Source organism: Furipterus horrens, unplaced genomic scaffold, assembly GCF_987537825.1.
Source record: "Furipterus horrens unplaced genomic scaffold, mFurHor1.1.pri manual_scaffold_7, whole genome shotgun sequence".
NCBI classification, from domain to species: domain Eukaryota; kingdom Metazoa; phylum Chordata; class Mammalia; order Chiroptera; family Furipteridae; genus Furipterus; species Furipterus horrens.
Genome location: NW_028327177.1, coordinates 75133682 through 75156081, shown reverse-complemented (window position 1 = coordinate 75156081; position 22400 = coordinate 75133682). Strand labels below are relative to the sequence as shown.

At 37.3% G+C, this 22400-nt stretch overlaps 1 protein-coding gene across 1 annotated transcript in view; it reads left to right on the top strand.

Moving 5' to 3' along the window:
• The window catches only part of GXYLT2 (glucoside xylosyltransferase 2), a 250017-nt gene that overhangs the window by 175817 nt on the left and 51800 nt on the right, over nt 1–22400 (top strand). Inside the window, exons 4-5 of the mRNA XM_090282922.1 lie at nt 639–890; nt 1893–2016. Of these exons, the coding sequence (XP_090139048.1) occupies nt 639–890; nt 1893–2016 (376 nt within the window). The remainder of the gene's footprint in view (nt 1–638; nt 891–1892; nt 2017–22400) is intronic.

The following is a 22400-nucleotide window of genomic DNA, read 5'->3' as shown; positions in this document are numbered from 1 at the left end:
AATGGCTGTTTTTGTGCTACAACGGCAGAGTTCAGTGGTTTCAAAAGAACCTAAAATATTTACTCTCTGGCCCTTTAGAGATAAAGTTTTCCATTCCTCAATCTTTAAACAAAACTGGCCAATGATTTGATTTGCCTATTCCCAAGCCTAAATCTTAGCCCAATATATCATTTCAAAAAGATGCAGAGCTAAATAGATCCAGAAAGAGTATTTATTCCAAAGCCTGCCATGAGCTAGTTTCAAGATTGTCCACTTCAAATTGTCTAATGCCATACCTCACTGTTAAAAAGAAAAAGAAAAAACTAAGAGAGAAAAACAGATGGCTTTATTGGAAGATAGAGGAACACAGAGCTACAGTAATTTGCTGATTTTTTCATTCCTTTGAAAGTTCAGCCCTTAGCAAACATAGTCCAGGGTCCTAGAATTAGACCAAACTAGATCAAGATTTATCTTACTTTGAGTCTCTATTCTTGATTTACACTTATCATTCAAGTTGAAGGAGATGGAGGAATCGGAGCTAATAATTTTTCTAAGATTCAACATTAATTAATGAGATTGTTGGCTTTGTTAAAATCACTTTCTTTGTTTCTGACTTGTTTTTATTTTCTTCCTCTTTCCATTCCCCAATACACGCAAAGGTGATTTTAAAGGATGTGGACTCACTTCTCTACGTGGACACTGATGTTCTCTTTTTGAGACCTGTTGATGACATCTGGAAGTTTCTGAGGCAGTTTAATTCTACCCAGCTTGCAGCCATGGCCCCAGAGCATGAAATCCCCAAAATTGGTTGGTACAGCCGCTTTGCTCAACACCCTTTCTATGGCTCTACAGGAGTTAATTCAGGAGTCATGCTAATGAATTTAACTCGTATAAGAACTTCCCAGTTCAAGGTAAGGAAGTAGCTAATATTTCTTAGTTTAAAATTTGAAATTTTGTCTTTTCTAGAGTGTCAGTGTACATTGATGTTGTAAGAAGGTCATTTACAGGTGAGAATGTTAGGAGTCGGGGAAGAGAAAAGTGTTTGAGAAGTTGTGAAATATTTGTTCAAGAAAAATCCAGGTGGTTTTATAATTTAAACCTTCAGCAGATTTGCTATGCAGGACTATTATGTTACATTTCTGGATTCCATAATGTTTGAACTCTATGTGTATCCAGTACTTCAATAACCATGAGAAAAGTTCTTAAAATTACCCTAGGGATATATTTACATAAGTACACAGAAATATTTGTACAAGACTGTATATGGGCTCATCTTTTATCATAGAAAATAATTGGAAAGAACATAAATGAACATTAGTAGAGAATTCGTCCAAAAATTATCCTTCTATTAAAAAGAATTAAGTAAATCTGTAAATGAGATAAATAAGATCTTTAAAAAGGTCCCTAACAGACCATTAATTCTTCATTGTGGATACTTTTAGGGAAAGTGGAAATGAGAATGCAGGAGATAGAGGAAGAGTAATTCTACTTTAGTTTAGATCTTTGTATGCTGTTTGAATATTTAGTTTGTGAATATGTTGCTTTTATTTTTAAGTTAAATGATTATTTTAAGACAAGAAAAAGATTTTTTTAAAGATGTCATAATTCTGTTATTATACCTTCACTTCAGAGGCAAAATTAACACTCTTGAAAAAGAGCATTAATTTGGAGCATGGTGTTCTAAGTAGGATTTATAGCCCAACTACCAGTTCTTGGTCCACGTAGTATTTATATGTACAATTAAAATGCTACAATCTATAGCTCTAGCTTTGCTTGTCCTTTGCCTTGAAGTCAGCAGGACCTCTTCTCTACTTGCTTTTTTGGGAAGAGGGGATCAGTCCCTCTAAGCTGTTTCTCAGCAGACAAGATGAATTTTCTTTGCTTCAGCTTCTCTGATGGTTTTCTCTTTCCAGAATAGCGTGATTCCAACAGGCTTAGCTTGGGAGGACATGTTGTATCCTCTATACCAGAAGTACAAGAATGTCATCACATGGGGAGACCAGGATTTATTAAATATTATTTTTTACTTCAATCCAGGTAGGTTGCTTTTCCAGAATGTCATTTGTATGGGAGTATGCTCACCTCACCCGAGCAAGCACATTTCAGCCAGGTCTGCTATTGAGGAAGCTTGACCTGTTTCTGTGTTCCCCCACCTAATCCTCTGCTGGGAGGCACAACCTTTCATGCACCCCTAGGACCTCACAGAGGTGGGTCCTTGTGCTGCTGATGCAAAATGCCAAATGATGAAACCTCCAACACCGGACTCCATTTTTTGAAAATCTCTTTTAGCTTTTACCAACACTATTCTTCTAAGAGCACAGTCAAAATTAATGGGAAGCACAAAACTTAATGAAAACATTATAATTTAGGCATGGGCCCTCCTAGTCTGAACAATTGCTAGATGGAAGAGAATTGATTCTTGGGACACTTAAAGGGAAGCAACTTGTTCATGGGGTAGAGGAGCCTAAATAAGGACTCAAATTCCCAAATCCCTCTATTTTTCATCTGGGGCAAAAGAAATTCTCATATTGTTAAGTCAGTGATTTGGTGGAGTTGGGGGAAGGAGAGAGACAAACATTTCTGGTCTATGTTTTCATTCTGACACCTAAAGGTAACAGAATTTGTTTTCCTTTCTTCTTGATAAAATGTTATTTAATGTCATTAAAATCAAAACCATGTTTTCTTCTTGAGAAATATCTTTGGGGATATAAAAACACTCTCAGCCCAACCTACCAGGCCTTTCCTCTGTCTTTAAGAAATTCTGAAGTAGAGGCTCTTGTTTTTAAAGACTTCTGCATGTGGCTGCAAACCATCCTGGAAGCCCCTCTTTATTTTCTTCAACAAAACCCTGAAATAAAACCTCATCTCATATGTCTTTGGATCAAAAAGGATAAAATTCTGGGGTAAAGAAAAGCAGGTTGATACAGAGTTTCTGGGAGACACACCTATACACATTGATTGGACAAAGGGAAAATGTTGTCATTCACTTTGGGGTTTCAATCCATTCCACTCTGATAATACCAGAGATTTTTCAGTTCTGCACTTTCTGCTTTTTCTTGTTTAGCACATTTCATATTTTATTCTAGGTGTAGATGTATTGGTTAGAATCCTTGACTGCAAATAAGACTCCTGGAGTTAGTCTAAGGACATAGTATACTTTTTTAAATAAATAAACTGGTGTCCCGTAGAAACTAAGAGCAAACTGAAATCCAGTGACAGGCATCACATTGAAAGGTGAGCACTTTCTATAAACTTGAACAAACTATATTTGAAAAAAAAAGATTTTTTTCATCTTTTTTTTTATGTCCCAGAAATTTAATCGTTTTAAATGTTAATTACACACAGTAGTCCTTCTCTATATCGCGGTTCACTTTTCTCAGCCTCACTGGACCGCGAGATTTTTAAAAATATTTTTAAGTATATTTTATTGATTATATTGTTATAATAGTTCCAATTTTTCCCCTTTGCTCCCCTCTGCCCAGCACCCACCCTCCCCTAGAAATCACCCACCCAGTCCATGCCCATGGGTCATGCATACAAATTCTCCAGCCTCCACCTCTCCTATATTATTCTTCTCTTTTAAAAAAATAATTAATTATTTTTAAATAACAATAAACATAACAACCCCCCTCAGACTTAAGACCCTTTATAACCTTATAAAAGACAATGGACAAAGGTCTCGTGCTCCTCTAGCTGCTCGAAGCTGTACATGGTCATTGTACTACCTACCCTTGGTTCCAGAAATCCCTAATAATAGTGGAGGTATGGAGGGGATGGTGCCCTTCCCGCATGGGGAAGGATCTTGCAGACTCCAGGCCAGTTGGCTATCACCAGACAACAACGTGCTCGATTTAACAGGCTGGCATCCTTGTTGTTTTCTGGGGGCAATAGATTTGGCAACAGGGTTAAAAGGCATCATTAAATCCATAACCACTAGATGACAAAAGGCAGGGATTAATTTTTCAATGTCCCACATTAGGGAAAAAAGGGCTTCTTTGGAGGAAGCTGTATGAAGCATGTCACACCTGTCCAAAACCCTTTGCCCACTGTACTTAGTTTGGACTGAGGTAAATATTTTAGGTTTCCCCCCTCTCAGACCTCTGGGCCCTTTCTGTCCAAGCCATTAGGATAGAAAAGAGAAACCAGTTTTAAAGGGAAGCCCACAGACCACACCATACTTCACCAACCCAGGCACTTAGTTCAGCCAAACCATTGAGTCTCAGGAGGCAGCGATGCAGACAGGATTAAGTGAGGCCTGGACATACAGAAAATCACTCGCGTAATGAAATCATAGGCTTATTCCCTTTGAAAACAGAAAATACATGTTAATTTATGCAACATAACCCACAAACCAGTCTCTAAATCTGTAGGACTGTCTTATTGGAAAAACATCCAGTTACAAGGCATTTGACATTCTTTTTGCCTGTAAATTAAGCATCTTTGATGATGTCAAGATATAGTTTAACTTTCAAATGAAAAGAAACTTCAAAGACAGCTGCACTACTTCAGAGCATTGTGATTTTCCTTGAATCACAATTTTTCTCCTTAAGATTACCCTCCTTGTCATTAAAGGGACTGCATTAAGTCCATTTTTAATTTATCCTGTTTATTAGCATAAATGTAACAAAAGCAGCAAATGATCACTTATGATCTTTAGTTCTGCTTTGCTGGAACTTACACAAGGAAACTTTATGGTGACCTTCATCTGCCCTTCAGGACACAGAAGCTGAGACACATACCTGCCATTCAGCCTTGCCTGTAAACACCTGTCTTTTCCAAGTCCTTCAGGTTTTCCATTGTACCTTAAGGTTTCTTCTAGCCATTTTTCAGGAAAGCAACTTTTGTTACTTCCTTGGAGAGTTTGCCATGGACCGTACAACCAACCAAGGTACAAGGCCTTTTTTCTCGTGGGCTTTTGTTACCTTCAAAAGTCAATCCTAGATCCTCAGGACTTTTTGGTAACAACCAGAGCCCATGCATGTCTCCTTTAGGCATGACATTCCAGTCAAAGTCATGGTCAACAAAACCTCTATTAACAACTTGTCTTATTAGTTTTATGCAAAGAGCCTTATGTCATTACTTACTTCTTCAGAATGCCAAATTCTGGAGGGATCAGATAGGGTGAAAAATATACAGTGTGGAGGAAAATTCTTGTCCTTCAATATTGACTAAAATTGCATTTCCATTCTTTATATTTTCTTTTTTTCCCCCACTAAAAGTTTTTGTTTGTTTATTTGTTTTTCTATTACAGTAGTCACACATTTTTTCCTGTTGCTTCCCCACACCCTGTCCACCCCTTCTCCCACAGGCAGTCTCCACCTATTATCCATGTCCTTGGATCATTTATACATATTCTTTGACTAGACCCTTCTCCTTCTTACACTTATCTCCCCCCCTCCCCCCTTGTCACTGTTAGTCTAGTGGGGCAGAGGTGCGTCACACACCCTAGGCTCAGTTGGAAGCTGCTCTGTTTAGTAGTCTTCGTGACCACGGCGGAACAAACTCTTACCTAGGACACTTTATTACGTCCGATGAAATAACTTTTACCCAGGACACTTTATTATGTCTGGGGGAAGGAAGGCGACTGCCTCTCTAGTGGAGAACAGCAGCTAGACCTTTGTCCCTCATGCTTTTTATTGAGAAGGATACCATGGGAGATACAAGATCAACATTCTTAAATCATCAATAGCTTTCAGGTACCTAGGTTACAATCAACAATAACTGATTACAAGTTCCAGTACAGCGGGTACAACTAATAATCTGTGCCAGGGTATATTAAACATTTTGACCCCACAATGGCACTAGATACAAGATTTCAAATGCTCCCTGCTAGAGATTGTTTATGCTTAATTATAAGATAAAGGAAAGCAGAGCAAGTTCTAAAGCATATTAATATTCTCTGAATCCAATCTCAATGGAAACCCTCTGAATGGTTTTTGGGTATGTCTCCTATGCAGCCATTGTTGAGACTTAAAGACAAGCATAGCTGGGGTGCCAGCGGCAGGTCATGCTCAGGCAGGGGCTACAATTCCCTAAGCCACAAGAAGCAGTTCCCCACAGTCTACTACTTGTTTACATACCTCTGGTTCAATTTTGCTCTTTTGTTTGTGTTGTTCATTAGTCTCCTATAATAGGTAATAGCATAAGGTATTTTTCTTTTGTTGCCTGGATTATTTTGCTAAGCATAATTCTCTTTAGTTCCACCCACGTTGTTGCAAATGGCAGAAGTTCCTTCTTTCTTTCTGCTACATAGTACTCCATTGTGTAAATGTACCACAGTTTTTTGATCCATTCATCTACAGATGGACACTTAGGTTGTTTCCAGCACTTGGCTATTGGAAATAGTGCTGCTATGAATGTAGGGGTGCAACCAGCTCTTTTGAATGGGTGTTTCAGGATTCTTTGGATATAATCCTAGCAATGGAAATGCTGGTTCAAAAGGCTGTTGCATTATTAGTTTTTTGAGGAAATTCCATACTGTTTTCCACAGTGGCTGCACCAGTCTGCATTCCCACCAGCAATGCACCAGGGTTCCCATTTTTCCACATCCTCGCCAGCAAAAGATGTTTGTTGATTTGTTTATGATGGTCATTCTGACTGGTGTGAGGTGGTATCTCATTGTAGTTTTTTATTTGCATCTCTCTGATGACTCGTGATGTTGAGCTTTCATTCATATGTCTATGGACTCTCTGTATGTCCTCTTTGGAGAAGTGTTTGTTCAGGTCCTTTGTCCATTTTTAATTGGGCTGTCTGTCTTTTTGGTGTTGAGTAGCATTAAGTTCTTTATATATTTTAGAGATCAGTCCCTTGTCTGAGGTATCATTGGCAAATACATTTTCCCATATGGTTGGTTCCCTTTTCATCTTCTTGATGTTTTCTTTTGCTGAGCAGAAACTCTTCAGTTTGATGTAGTCCCATTTGTTTATTCTTTCCTTTATTTCCCTTGCTTTAGTAGATATATCAGTGAAAATGTTGCTATGCAGGATATCCAAAGTTTTCTTGCCTATGTTTTCCTCTTGGACTTTTATGGTGCCACAGCTTACACTTAAGTCTTTGATCCATCTTGAGTTTATTCTGCATTATGGTGTAAGTTGGTGGTCTAGTTTCATTTTTTTGTATGTCCCTGTCCAGTTCTCCCAACACCATTTGTTGAAGAGGCTCTTTAAACTCCATTTTATGTTCCTTCCTCCTTTGTTAAATATTAGTTGACCATATAGACATGGGTTTATTTCTGGGCTCTCTATTCTGTTCCATTGATCTATACGTCTGTTCTTATGCCAGTATCAGACTGCTTTGATTACCGTGGCTTTGTATTATAGTTTGATATCAGGTATTGTGGTTCCTCCTACTTGGTTCTTCTTCCTCAAGATTGCTGTGGCTATTCAGGGTCTTTTTTGGTTCCATATAAATTTTTGAAGTATTTGTTCTAGGCCTGTGAAATATGTCATTGGTATTTTAATAGGGATTGCAATGAATCTATAAATTACGTTGGGTAGTATAGACATTTTAATGATGTTGATTCTTCCCATCCATGAGCATGGTATATGCTTCCATTTATTTGTATCTTCTTTAATTTCTTTCTTCAGTGTTATGTAGTTTTCTGAGTACAGTTCTTTTAACTCCTTGGTTAACTTTATTCCTAGGTACTTTATTTTTCTTATTGCTATGGTAAATTGGATTTTTTTTTAGTTTCTGTCTCTGATATTTTATTTTTGGTGTACAGAAATGCCTTTGATTTATAAATACTGACTTTGTACCCTGCTATTTTGCCAAATTCACCTATTATGTTGCGTAGGTTTTTCATGGAGTCTATAGGGTTTTCTATGTACACTATCATGTCAGCTGTAAATGAGTTTTACTTCCTCTTTTCCAATTTGATGCTTTTTATTTCTTTTTCTTGTCTGATTACTGTGGCAGAACCTCCAACACTGTGTTGAATAGGAATGGAGATAGTGGACATCCTTGTCTTGTTCCTGATCTCAGGGGGAATCCTTTCAGTTTTTGTCCATTGAATATGATGGTGGCTTCAGGTTTCTCATATATGACCTTTATTAGGTTGGGGTATGCTCCCTCTATTCACATTTTGCTGAGTCTTTTCATCATAAATGGGTGCTGTACTTTATCAAAAGCTTTCTCAGTATCTATTGATATGCACTTTTTTGTCTTTCATTTTGTTTATGTGGTATATTCCATTTATTGATTTGTGAATATTAAACTATCCTTGCATCCCTGGGATGAATCCCACTTGGTCGTGTTGTATGATCTTTCTAATGTGTTGCTGTATCCGGTTTGCCAATATTTTGTTGAGGATTTTAGCATATATGTTTCTCAGTGATATTGACCTGTAGTTTTCTTTCTTTGTTGTGTCTTGACCTCATTTTGGAATAAGGGTAACACTGGCTTCACAAAAAGAGCTTGGGAGTTTTCCCTCTTCTTGGAGTTTTTGGAATAGTTTGAGAAGGGTTGGTGTGAGATCTTCCCTAACTGTTTTATAAAATTTGTCTGTGAAGCCACCTGGTCCAGGGCTTTTGTGTTCCAGGAGTTTTTTTTATTACTATTTCAATTTCACTCTTTGTTATTGGTCTGTTTAGGCTTTATGCTTCTTCTTGATTCAGTTTTGGAAGTTTACAATTTTCCAGCAATTTATCCATTTCTTTTGGGTTGTCAAGTTTCTAGACATACAGTTGTTTGTAGTAATTGCTTACAATTTTTTGTATTTCTGTGATATCGGTTGTGATTTTTCCTCCTCCATTTCTTATTTTGTTTATTTGAGTCCTCTGTCTTTTTGTCTTGATGGGACTAGCTAAAGGCTTGAAGATGTTGTTTATCTTTTCAAAGAACAAGCTCCTACTTTTGTTGATTTTTTGAATTGTTTGTTTAGTCTCTATGTCATTTCATTCTGCTCTGATCTTGATAATTTCCTTCCTTCTACTCACTATGGTCTTTGCTTGTTGTTGTCTTTTATTTCTTGTACCTGAGGGTTAGATTTTCTATTGGATATTCTTCTGTGCTTTTAGACAGGCCTGTATTGCTATGAACTTCCATCTCAGGACTGTTTTCACTGTGTCCCATAACTTTTGGGATGTTGTCTATTCATTATAATTGTTTCCAGAAACTTCTTGATTTCTTCCTTGATATCATGGTTAACCCATTCATTATTTAATAGCTTGTTATTCATTCTCCATGAGTTTGAATGTCTTTGAATTTTATCCTTGAGGTTAATTTTTAGTTTCAAGGTATTGTGATCTGAGAACATATTTGATATAATTTCAATTTTCTTGAATTTGTTGAGGGTTTTTTTGTGTGTCTTACCATATAGTCTATCTTTGAAAATGTCTCATGTGCACTTGAAAATAATGTACATTTTGCTTGTTTAGGGTGAAAATTTTTATATTTATAAACTAATTTCATTTGATCTAGATATTGTTCAATGCATCAATATCCTTGCTATTTCTTTGCTTCAAAGATCTGTCCATTGTTGACAATAGGGTGTTAAAGTCCCCTACTATGAGTGTGTTGCTGTTGATATCCTTGTTGTAGTTTTCCAAGATTTTCCTTATGTATTTTCGTGCTCCTATATTGGGTACATATGTTTACCAAGGTTATATCTTCTTGATTAATTGTTCCCTTAAGTATTATGAAAATTTCTTTTTTGTCTCTTTTTATGGCCTTTGCTGTGAAATCTCTTGTGACTGATATAAGTATTGCTACCCCAGCTTTTTTATTTTTCATGTCCATTTGCTTAGAATACTTTTTTCCATCCCTTCACTTTCAGTTTGTGTAAATCTTTTGTTTTGAGGTGTGTCTCTTGTAGAGAGCATATATGTGGGTCATGTTTTCATATCCATTCCGCTACCCTGTGTCTTTTGATTGGAGCATTTAACCCATTTACATTTAAGATATTATTGACAGGTATTTATCATTTCCCTTTGTACCTGTGTTCCACTCTCTCTCTCTTTTATTCTTTTTCTTAAAACATTCCCTTTAGCATCTCTTGCAATGCTGGTTTTGTGGAGATGTATTCATTTAGTCTTCCTTTGTCTGCAAAACTTCTTATTTCACCTTCCATTTTGAATGAGAGCTTCGTTCGGTAGATTAGTCTTGGTTGTAGGCTTTTGTTTTTCATCGCTTGAAATATTTTTAGCATTCCCTTCTGGCTTGTAGTGTTTCTGTTAAGAAATCAGTTGATAGTATTATCAGAGTTCCCTTGTATGTAATTTGTTTTTTTTCTCTTGCTGCCTTTAGGATTCTCTCTCTGTCTTTCAATGTTTCTTTTTTAATTACGATGTGCCTTGGAGTGGGCCTTTTTGGGTTCATCTTCATTTGGACCCTCTGTGCTTCCTGGACTTGCATGACTTTTTCTTTCATCAAGATAGGAAAATTTTCTGTCATTACTTTTTCAATCAGGTTTTCTAACCCATGCTTCTCTTCTCCTTCTTCTATCCCTATGATACAGATATTGTTTTGTTTCATGTTGTCCTACAGTTCTCTTAAATTTTCTTCATTCTTTTTTGGTCTTTTTTAATTTTTTTGCATGGTTTGGGAACTTTTTCTACTTTGTCCTTTAACTCACTGATCCAATTCTCTGCTTCATTTAGCCTGCTTTTTTTTTTTTTTTTTTTTTTTTTTTTTTTGCTTCTACTGTGTTCTTCATTTCAGAAATTGTATTCTTCATTTCTTCCTGGTTTCTATTGATAGTTTTTATGTCCTTTTTTTATGCTTAGTAAGTTCCTTGTAGCTCCCCTGGAGTTCTTTGTAGTTTCCCTGGAGTTCTTTGCAGTTCCTCTGGAGTTTGTTGTAGTTTTCTCTGAGTTGTCTAGTTCATTGAGCTTCCTTATAACTGTTCTTTTGAATTCCATGTCTAATAATTTGCTTACCTCTGTTTCATCTAGCACTCTTCCTGGGGATTCCTCTTTTCCTTTTATTGGGAGGTTGTTTCTGTGTCTCCCATTTTGGATGTCTCCTCTTACTTGTTTTTTTTTTTTTTCTTAGATTTGTCTGCTTTGATTTCCCACCTTAGTAGTATGAGATTCTGCATAGGAGAACTGGGGTATTCAGTGGTGCTGTCTCTGTGATCTCCTGAGCTTGATGCTCTTGGGACGTCCTTTATGCCTTTTGTTTAAGCTGTCTGGTTGTAGTTCAGTTACTCTTTGTTGGAACCTTCCCTCTGGCTGGTTGGTTGAGAGTCGCTCTGCCCACCATATCTTGAATTTTTTTCAGAGGGTCCTTTGGGTGCTGCCTTCTTTTTCTGAATCCACCCCTGGTCAAAACCATGAGTTTCAAATCTTTTCTGGCTGGTGTCTCTGAGGAGATCTAGCTGGATTTGAGGCTGCTATTCTGTCACTCATGGGCCTGCCACAGCTCTCTGCTATGAGCCACACTGAGTTGGTTCCCACACACACACACTGGTCCTGCAGCACCCTCCAGAACTCCTCAGGCTTGACTAGCAATGCTACTCCCAAGTTGTATGAGTTTTTTTAATATATTTTGGAGATTAAACCCTTTTACGAGGGTTTAATCATTGGCAAATATCTTTTCCCATTTGGTTGGTTTCCTTTACATTTTGCTGAAGTTTTTTTTTTTAGCTGTGCAGAAGCTTCTTAGTTTGATAGAGTTCTATTTGGTTATTCTTTCCTTTATATCCCTTGCCCTAGGAGATATATCAGTGAAAATATTGCTGTGTGGGATATATGAAATTTTACTGCCTATGTCTTCCTCTAGGACTTTTATGATTTTGTGACATATTTAAATTTTTTATCCATATTAAATTTATTCAGGTGTATGGTGTAAGTTGGTGGTCTAGTTTCATTTTTTTGCATGTACCTGTCCAGATTTCCCAACACCATTTATTAAAGAGGTAATTTCTACTTCATTTTATACTACTGCCCCCTTTGTCAAACATTAATTGACCAAAGAGACCTGGGATTATTTCTGGGCTCTTGTCTATTCCATTGATTTATATGTCTGATTTTATGCCAATACCATGCTATCTTGATTACAGTGGCCTTGTGATACAGTTTGATCAAGTATTGTGATTCCTCCTACTTTGTTCTTTCTCAAGATTGCTGAGGCTATTTGGGGTCGTTTTTGGCTCCATATAAATTTTTGAAATATTTGTTCTAGATATCTGAAATATGTCATTGGTATTAATAGGGATTGCATTGAATCTATAGATTGATTTGGGTAGTATGAACATTTTAATGATGTTAATTCTTTAATTTCATGAACATGGTATGTGCTTTTATTTATTTGTGTCTTACTTAATTTTTTTTGTTAGTCTTCTGTAGTTTTGTGAGAACAGGTCTCTTACCTCCTTGGTTAAGTTTTTTCCTAGATACTTAATTTTTCTTGTTGCTAGAATAAATGGGATTCTTTTCCTAGTTTCTGTTTTTGATATTTCATTGTTGGTGTACCATTGATTTCTGAATATTGACTTTGTATCTCACTATTTTCCCAAATTCGCTTATTATGTTAAGTAGTTTTTTTAATGGAGCCTATATGGTTTTCCCTGTAGACTATTGTGTCATCTTGCAAACTATGATTATTTTAATTTCTCCTTTCCAATGTGAATGCCTTTTATTTATTTCTTGTTTGATCACTATGGCTGCAACTCCTAATACTATGTTGAATAGAAGTGGAGAAAGTGGACACACTTTTCTTGTGCCTGATCTTAGGGGGAAAGCATTCAGTATTTGTGCATTGAGTATGATGTTGACTGTAGGTTTCTCTTATATTGCCTTTGTTATGTTGAGGTAAGCTCCCTATATTCCCACTTTGCTGATGAGTTTTATCAGAAATGGATGCTGTACTTTATCAGATGCTTTTTCAGCATCTATTTATATGATCATGTGATTTTTGTTTTTCATTTTATGTGGTGTTTTACATTTATTGATTTGTGGATATTGTACCATCCTTTCATCTCTAGGATGAATCCCATTTTATCATAGTGTATGATCTTTTTAATGTGGTGCTGGATCCAGTTTGCCAATATTTTGTTGAGTATTTTAGCATCCAAGTTCATCAGCGATGTTGGTCTGTAGTTTTCTTTCTTTGTTGTGTATTTACCTGGCTTTGGTATTAGGATAATACTTGTCTCATATAAAGAGTTAGGGAGTCTTCGCTCTTCTTCAATATTTTTGGAATGGTTTGAGGAGGATGGGAGTTAGCTCTTCCCTAAATATTTTGTAAAATTCACCTGTGAAGACATCTGGTCCAGGGATTTTATGTGCTGAGGGTTTTTTGTTTACTGTTTCACTTTTGCTAGCTCTTATGAAACTATTCAGGCTTTCTGCTTATTCTTGATTCAGTTTTGGAATATTATATGTTTCTAGAATGTTGTCCATTTTACCCTGGTTGTCAAATGATGGCATATAATTGTTCATAGTAATTTATTACGATTCTTTGTATTTCTGTGTTATCGGTTGTGCTTTCTCCTCTTTCATTTCTGATTTTTTAAATGTGGGTCTTCTCTTTTTTTTCTGGATGATCCTGGTTAAATGGTTATCAATTTTGTTTAAATTTCGGAGAACTAGCTCCTGGAGTTATTGATCCTTTGAATTTTTCTTTTAGTCTCTATGTCATTTAATTCTGCTCTGATCTTGAGTATTTCCTTCCTTGTACTTACTCTGGGCTTTGTTTGCTGTTGTTCCTTTAATTCTTTAGATGTAGGGTTAGGCTGTTTATTTGAAAAAATTCTATCATTTTTAGGTAAGCCTGTATTGCTTTGTATTTCCCTCTCAGGACTGCATTTGCTGTGTCCCACTGGTTTTGGGATGTGTGTTCATTTCTATTTGTTTCCAGAAACTTTTAAAATTCTTCCTTAATCTCATAATTAACCCTTCATTTTTTTAATAGTATGTTTTTCAGTCTCCATGAATTTGAATGTTTTGAGTTTTCCTTAAGGTTGTTTTTTAGTTTCAAGCCATTATGATCCAAGAGAATGCTTGATATGTTTTCAATTTTTAAAAATTTGTTGAGGCTTGTTTTGTGTCCTACAATGTGGCTATTTTTGAAAATGTTCCATGCTGTTTGAAAAGAATGTATATTTTACTTCTTTGGGGTGAATGTTCTGTAAATATCAGTTAAGTCCATTTAATATAGTGTGGCATTCAGTGCCATGACATCCTTCTTGATTCTTTGTTTTGAAGATCTTTCCATTGTTGACAGTGGGGTGTTAAAATATCCTACTATGAGTGTGTTGCTGTCTATATATTTCTTGATGTCCTCCAAGAATTTCCTTATATTCTTGGGTGATCCTATGTTGGATGCATGTGTTTTTACAAGAGTTACAATTCCTGAGGGACTTTTCCTTTAAGTATCATGAAGTGTCCTTCTCTGTTTCTCTTTATGGCCTTTGTTTTGAAGTGCATTTTGTCTCATATAAGTAATGTTATTCTGGATTTTGTGTGTGTGTGTGTTTGCTTGGAATACTTTTCCCATCCCTTCACTTTCAGCTGTGTAGACCTTTTGTTCTGAGGTATACAGCATATATGCAGGTCATGTTTCCTCATCCATTCAGCTACCCTATGTCTTTGGAGTGGAGCATTTAATCCATTTATATTTAAGGTTATTATTGATGGGTACTTATTCATTGCCATTTTTTCCCTTTGTACCTCTATTCCTCTGTCTCTTTCTCTCTTCATCTTCTTAAAGCAGTCCCTTTAGCATGTCATGCAATGCTTGTTTGGTGGGGATGTATTCATTTAACCTTCTTTTGTCTGGGATACTCCTTATTGCATCTTCCATTTTGAGTGAGAACCTTGCTGGGTAGTCTAGTCTTGGTTACAGACCTTTGCATTTTATTGCTTGGAATATTTTTTTTGCTATTCCCTCCTGGTTTGTAGTGTTTCTGTTGAGTAATCAGCTGATCACCTTATTGTAACTTTCTTGTATTTTACTAGCTGTTGCTATCTTGCTGCCTTTAAGATTCTCTCTTTGTCTTTCAATGTTGCCATTTTAATTATGATATGTTTTGGAGCGGGCTTGTTTGGGTTCATTTTGTTTGTGTCTTTCTGGACTGCTTGACTTTTTCTTTCATCAAGTTAGGGAGGTTCTCTATTATTACTTTTTCAAACAGTTTTTCTAGCCCTTGCTTCTCTTCTTCTCTTTCTGATATCACTATGATACAGATATTATTATGTTTCATCTTGTCCTGAATTTCTGTTAAACCCACTTCATTCTTTTTCAGTCTTTTTTTCATTTTGTTGCTCTGTCTGGGAAATTTTTTCTACTTTGTCCTCCCGCTCATTGATTCAGTCCTCTGCTTCATCTAGCCTGCTTTTAATTTCTTTTATTGTGTTCTTCATATCATCAATTGTATTATTCATTTCCTCCAGTTTCTTATTGATATTTTCTATGTCTTTTTTAATATGCTTTATTGATTATGCTGTTACAGTCATCCCAATTTCTTTTCCTTTTGTTCCCCTCTACGCAGTGCCCCCCTCCCTCCAGTTGTCCCCCCGCCTTAGTTCATGTTCATTCGTTGTGCATATAGTTCTTCTCAACATCTTCTTATCTACCCCATTTCCTCCTACTATGCTTCTTAATTCCTGCACCATCTCCCTCCCTTTACTCTTCCTCCTACTCACTGACCTTCCCCCATAATGTTCCCCATACCTATAATTCTTTTCCCACTCCCATTGCCTACTTAGTTTGCCTTTGTTTCAATTCCCTAACTTCTGTTGTTTGTTGTTGTGATAGAGTTTTCATTTTAATATTTATAGTTTTGATCCTCTTTCCCCTAAACAAGTCCCTTTAACATTTCATATAATAGTGATTTCGATCTGATGAACTCCTTAAGTTTTACTTTGTCCTGGAAGCACTTCCTCTGCTCTTCTATTTTGAATGACAGCTTTGCTGGATAGAGTAATCATGATTGTAGGTTTTGTTTTTCATTACTTTGAATATTTCTTGCCAGTTCCTTCTTGCCTGCAGTTTCTTTTGAGAAATCAGCTGATAGTCTTATTGAGATCCCTTCGTACATAATTCTCTTCTTCTCTCTTGCTGCTTTTAAGATTCTCTGTTTATCCTTAATTTTTGACATTTTGATTATAGTGTGTCTTGCTGAGGTTCTTCCTGGGTCCAGTTTTTTTGGAACTCTCTGCGCTTCCTGGACCTGTAAGTCTATTTCCTTCCCCAAGTCAGGAAAGTTCTAATTCATTATTTTTTCACCTAATTTTTCAATTTCTAGTTCTTCTTCACCTTCTGGCAACCTTATGATTCAGATGTTGGCCCGCTTATAGCTGTCCCATAGGTTTCTGAGCCTCTCCTCATTTTCCTCACTTTTTGTTTCCTCTTTTTGCACTGGTTGACTGTTTGTTCCTTCCCTATGTTCTGATTTTTTGCTGATCCCTGGTTTTCTCTCTCTCACCTCTTGTTTTGTATGTGTTTTTATTCATTTCAGCAGGACTAGCCTTCATTCCTTCCCCGTCTTGTTTAAGATCTGCTGTTAGGTCTGTAAGCATTTGTTTAACCAAAACTCTGAACTGTGCCTCAGAAAGACTTCCTATCTGCTGCTTCATTAGATTAGATATTTGCTGTCTAGTCAGCTGCGTCACTGGGATCTCTATCATGATCTGTGCCATCCTAACAGTTTTGTGTTTACCTTTGCTTCCTGGGCAGGACCATCACACCTCCTATGCTATAAGGGCACAGCCCCATGCACTCATCACTACCGGTGACACTTCTCACCACACTGTGGCATTTTGTCTGTGGGGGCGGGGATCCAAGATGGATTATTGCTGTTTACTCTCTGGTGAGAGACTGGGAGCCTTCTCCTCTATCCCCAAGCCCTCTGGCCCTCACAGTCCAAGGCAATGGGGGTCTGCCTTCCCCAGTATTGGAATCATGAGCTGATGGGTTTGGTCTTCAGCTGGGTGTGCTTCCCAGGCACTTCTTGCCTCCCTTTAAATACAGGTGTCTGTGCTTACCACTGTCCTGCCACTGCCGCCAGCACAGCTTGACCTCTCCACCCTGGCTTCGCCCCTCCTACCTGTCAAGATGAGCACCACTTCTTTATAACTTCATATGTTGGACTTCCATGTAGCTTTTCTATGTCTTTTTTCATGCTGATGTAGTTTGCAGTAAGCTGTTGTAGCTTCCCTGGATTTCTTTGTAGTTCTCAGTGAACTCATTGAGCTTCCTTACACTCATTATTTTCAACTCAAGGTCTGATAGTTTGCTTGCCTCAATTTCATTAGCAGTATTTCTGGGGATTTCCCTTTTTTTTTTTTATTGCTGGTTGTGTCTTTGTCTCCCCATTTTAAGTGACTTTTCCTGTTTGTTTCTTCATATTAGATTGGTCTGTTTTGCCCCCATGTCTTTGTGGTGTGATCTTCTGTTAGGAGTCCTATGGGGCTCAGTGGTTCAGTCCCTTTGAGTTCCTGATCTGATGCTCTTGGACTGCCTTTATTCCATTCATGTGGGCTCTCTGTTTGTAATTGGGTTTGGTTTTTGTTGGGTTGTTCTTTGGTTTGTCCTTCCCCCAGGCTGGTAGACTGATATTTACTCTGTGAACCACATTCTGTGTACTGTTGTACAGATGTTGCCAGAACAAAACCAAACAACCCAGGAAACAAACGCATACCCACAAAATTATTCCCCACCCACAACCACCCTTTCAGCTGCAAGTTAGCCTATATTAATAAAGGTGTAAAGCAATTATTATAAGAAAGGAATAACTTTCCTTTCTGAGATAAAATTAATTTTTCAAGGGTAGAGGGAGGAAGAATTATAAAAGTATGGAATAGAGAGAAGGCAAAGAAAGGAAGTAAATTTTACATCATAAATAAAAAAGAAAGGCGTGAATATGGAATGGACTAAGCAAAGGGAATCATATAGTATTAGCTTTATATCAAAATTTTAACAAGCTATCAATCTAGGTAGTGGGATAAAAGAACAAAAAAATCAAAAAATTATATATAACTAATAATAGGGACCTAGTGGAGAAAAGGATCCACCACAACACCATTAACAACATGAGCTAAGATTTGGGGATCAGAGGGAAGAGAGGATAGAGGGAGAAGGCATACTGAAAGTGAGAAATGAAAATCAGGCTAAGACAGGGAAAATTTACATTTGAAAGAAAAAATAGAAAGGGTAGGAGAAAGGCAAGATGAAATAGGAGAGGAGAATTATAATATTTGAGGTTTGAAATGCAAAAATAATGACTATATAGATATCAACATGAAGAAATGTTTCAACCACCATCTTATCCGCAGCTACTGAGCAAAGATTGATAAATGTGGAGAGGGAATAAGGGTATTTTATAAATGGAAAAAATAACTTGAGATGCCTAATAACAATCACAAAGTTTTGAGAAGCTGGAGAGGGGAGAAATAGAAGTGCAGAAAGGAAACAAGTTCATAGCTAGCGAGAAAATAAAATTTAAATCCAAGATAAGAAGAGAAGGAAGGTAAAATGGAGTAAGAGAAGTGAAATAAACTAATATAAAACCTGGTGATATATTAGGTCCAAAATTGAAGGGCAACATACAAGTGTTGAAAAGCTCTGCCAGGAAGAAGTTTGCACCTTGTTGTGCTTGTCTCTATTCTCTCTACTCTGCTGGGTTTAGTAGATCAGGGCCTCAGGAACTGCGTAGGTCTTCGTGTCTGGTGAAAGGCCTTTTCAGAACTTTTTCTTCTTTTCCTGCAGCAATGTTTCTAGCAGGATCCTCCTGAGCCAGGACTTGCTGATTTTCAGAGCCTAGAATCCCACAGGTGGGGGTTAGGCTCACCTGTCTGTGAGGGGATCTAGCTGGATGAATCAAAACTCAGGAATTCAGCTCCTGCCTTTCAGTCCCGAGCCTGCTGCTCTCTCACTGGAGTCTCTGCCAAACTCTCCACTCTGAACAGTTTTCTGCTCTGAGCCATGCTCAGTTGGGTCCCACCCAGTGGTCCATCAGTGCACTGCAGCCCTCTGAGTTTTTGTTTAGCAGAGCTGTTGTGCCAGTGCACAGATATTGCAAGCCCTGGGCCCCTGCCAAGTCTCAGGTCTTGCCTCAGCTTCCCTTTAGAGTCTCTGTGTGATCCCCATGCTGCAGCGCCAGTCCTTGTGGGCCCCATCCTCCATGCACTCCTCCTCCCCCAAAATCACACAGTCTCTCATGGTTAGGGCTGGCCTCTGCCTTCCCAAGCCTCTAACAGTTTCATACAAAGTTTCTCACTGGATCCTCCCCATATGGTGGGAAGGAAGCATGCTTCAGCAATACAGGGTGGTGGCAGAGTGGTGACTGCTCCCTCCAGAGATCTTCAGCTTAGGGAGGACCTACTCCTGCTGCACAGTTTATAGGGCCCATGCCTCCCAGGCCTTCTTTCTCTGCCTTGGTAGCTCACAGCTCCTGAGCCAGTCTGTAGCTGCTCTTACACTGTGCAGCTGGAAGCACTGGGCTGGGAAGCCATGGCAGTTCTGCTTAGAAGGCATGGGCTGCCAATTTTTGCCTACTCCTGCACAGTCTCCACACTCTCATCCATGTTTTTGCTCACTCACAGTCTCTCACTTTCCACTCTGTTTTTACTCCAAGTCCCATCCTGGAAGGAAGCAAGTAGACAGGGTTGCTAGCTACGCTGTCACCATCTCCCAACCTCATATTGCTTTTTCCAAGTTCAGGCTTTTAAAAACATTCATTGATTCACTTTATTGATTTTTTAAACTGAATTTATTGAGGTGACAGGTTAAAAAATTATACCGGTTTTAGGTCCACAATTCTACAACACAAAATCTCTACACAGTATTGTGTGTTTGCCAGCCCAAGTCAAGATTCCATCCATCACCATTTACCCCCCATACTCTCCTTCAACTGCCCCCCCCACCTCCCCTATAGCATTCACCACACTGTTGTCCACGTCCATGAGCTTTTTTTCTCTTTTTTGCTTAATCCCTCCACCTCCCCTCAGCACTACCCCTGACAGCTGTCTGCCTGCTCTCTATCTGTGAGTCTGTCTTTATTTTGCTTGTTAGTTTATTTTGTTTATTATATTCCATTTATGAGTGAAACCATACGGTACTTGTCTTTCGCTGACTGGCTTACTTCACTTAGCATAATGCTCTCCAGGTACATCCATGCTGTCACAAATGGTGAGACTTCCTCTTTATGGCTGAGTAGTATTCTATTGTGTAAATGTACAATAGCATTTTTAGCCATTCATCTACTGATGGACACTTGGACTGTTTCCAGATCTTGGCTATTGTAAATAATGCTGCAATAAACATAGGCATGCATATATTTTTACCAATTAGTGTCTCAAATTTCTTCAGATAAATTCCCAGAAGTGGAATCACTGGATCATAAGGCAGTTCTATTTTCAATTTTTTAAAAATGCTTTATTTTTATTTTTAAAATTCATATTTGAAGACATGTTCATTGATATTTAGAGAAGAAAAGGGAGAGACAGAGAGAAAGAGAAAGAAACATTGATTTGAAAAGGAAGCATCAATTGGTTGCCTCTTTTTTGTGTCCCAACTGGGGAGCAAACACACAAGCTAGTTATGTGCCTTGACCAGGTATCGAATCAGTGACTTTTTGGTGTACAGGACAATGCTCCAACCAACTGAGCCACAACAGCCAGGGCCACTTTTAATTTTTTAAGGTAACTCAATACTGTTTCTCATAGTTGCTGCACCAATCTGCATTCCCATCAATGCTACACGTTGGTTCATTTTTCTCCACATTCTCACCAACACTTGTTTTTTGTTGCTGTATTGATGAGAGCCATTCCAACAGCTGTGAGGTGATATCTCATGGCAGTTTTAATTTGCATTTCTCTGATGGCTAGTGATGTTGAGCATCTTTTATATGTCAGCTAGAAATATATATATTCTCTTTGTAGAAGTGTCTATTCAGGTCCTTTGCCCACTTTTTAATTGGATTGTTTGGAGGTGCTTTTTTGGGGGCAGGGGGGTGCATTTTATAAGTTCTTTATAAATTTTGGATATTAAGCCCTTACCAGATATATCAGCGAATACGTTCTCCCATTCAGTTGGTTGTCTCTTCATTTTGTTGGTGGTTTCTTTTGCTGTGTAGAAATATTTTAGCTTGATGTAGTCCCATTTGTTTATTTTTCTCTTTTGTTTCCCTTGCCCAAGGAGATAGATCAGAAAATACATTGCTAAGAGAAATGTCATAGATTTTACTGCCTATGTTTTCTTCTAGCATTTTTCTGTTTTGAGTCTAACATTAAATTCTTTGATCCATTTTTGAGTTTATCCTTGTGTATGGTGTAAGAAGGTGTGGTCTAGTTTTAATTTTTTTGCACACATCTGTTTAATTTTCCCAACACCACTTATTGAATAGACTATATTCACCACATTGAATGTTTTTGCCTCCTTTGTTGAATATTAATTGCCCATAGAGAAGTGGGTTTGTTTCTGGGTTCTCTATTCTCTTTCATTTATCATGTCTGTTCTTATGGCAGTACCATGCTATGTTGATTGTTATGTGTTCATAATAGAGTTTGCATTCAAGTACCATGATTCTTCCAACTCTGTCTTTCTTTCTCAAGACCCCTGTTACTATTCAGGGTATTTTATCATTTCATATACAGTTTTGAAATATTTGTTCTAGTTTTGTGAAATATGCCATTGGAATCTTGATAGGAATTGTAAGAAATCTACAGATTGCTTTGGGTAGTATGGACATTTTAATGATGTTAATTCTTCCAATTAATGAACATGGTATATTCTTCCACTTATTTATATCTTTCTCTATTGCTTTTTTCAGTGTCATAATTTTCTATGTACAGGTCTTTTACATCCTTCATTAAGTTTATTCCTAGGTATTTTATTCTTTTTGAAGGAATTGTGAATGACATTGTTTTCTTAGTTTCCCATTCTGAGTGTCCATAATTAATTAATAAAAATGCAACTGATTTCTGAATATTTATTTTGTATCCTGCTACTTTACTGAACTTATTTATGAGTTCTAGTAGTTTTTTGTGAAATCTTTAGGGTTCTCTGTATACATTATCATGTCATCTGCAAATAATGATAGTTTTACATCTTCCTTTCCAATTTGGATGCATTTTAGTTCTTCTTGTCTGTGTATGATGTTGGCTCTGGGTTTGTCATATATGGCATTTATAATGTTGAGTTTTCCTCTATTTCCATTTTGCTGAGAGTTTTCATCTAAGTGGATGCTAAATTTTATCAAATACTTTTCTGCATCTATTAATATGATCATGTGATTTTTATCTTTTCGGTTATGTGGTGTGTCACGTTTATTGATTTGCAAATATAGTACTAACCCATATCCCTGGAATACATTTTATTTAATCATGGTGTATACTCTTTTTAATTTATTGCTGAATCTGATTTGCCATTATTTTGTTGAGGATTTTAGCATCTATGTTCATCAGGGATATGGGCCTATACTCTTTCTTTGTAGCATTTTTATCTGGTTTTGGAATTTGGATAATGCTGGGCTCATG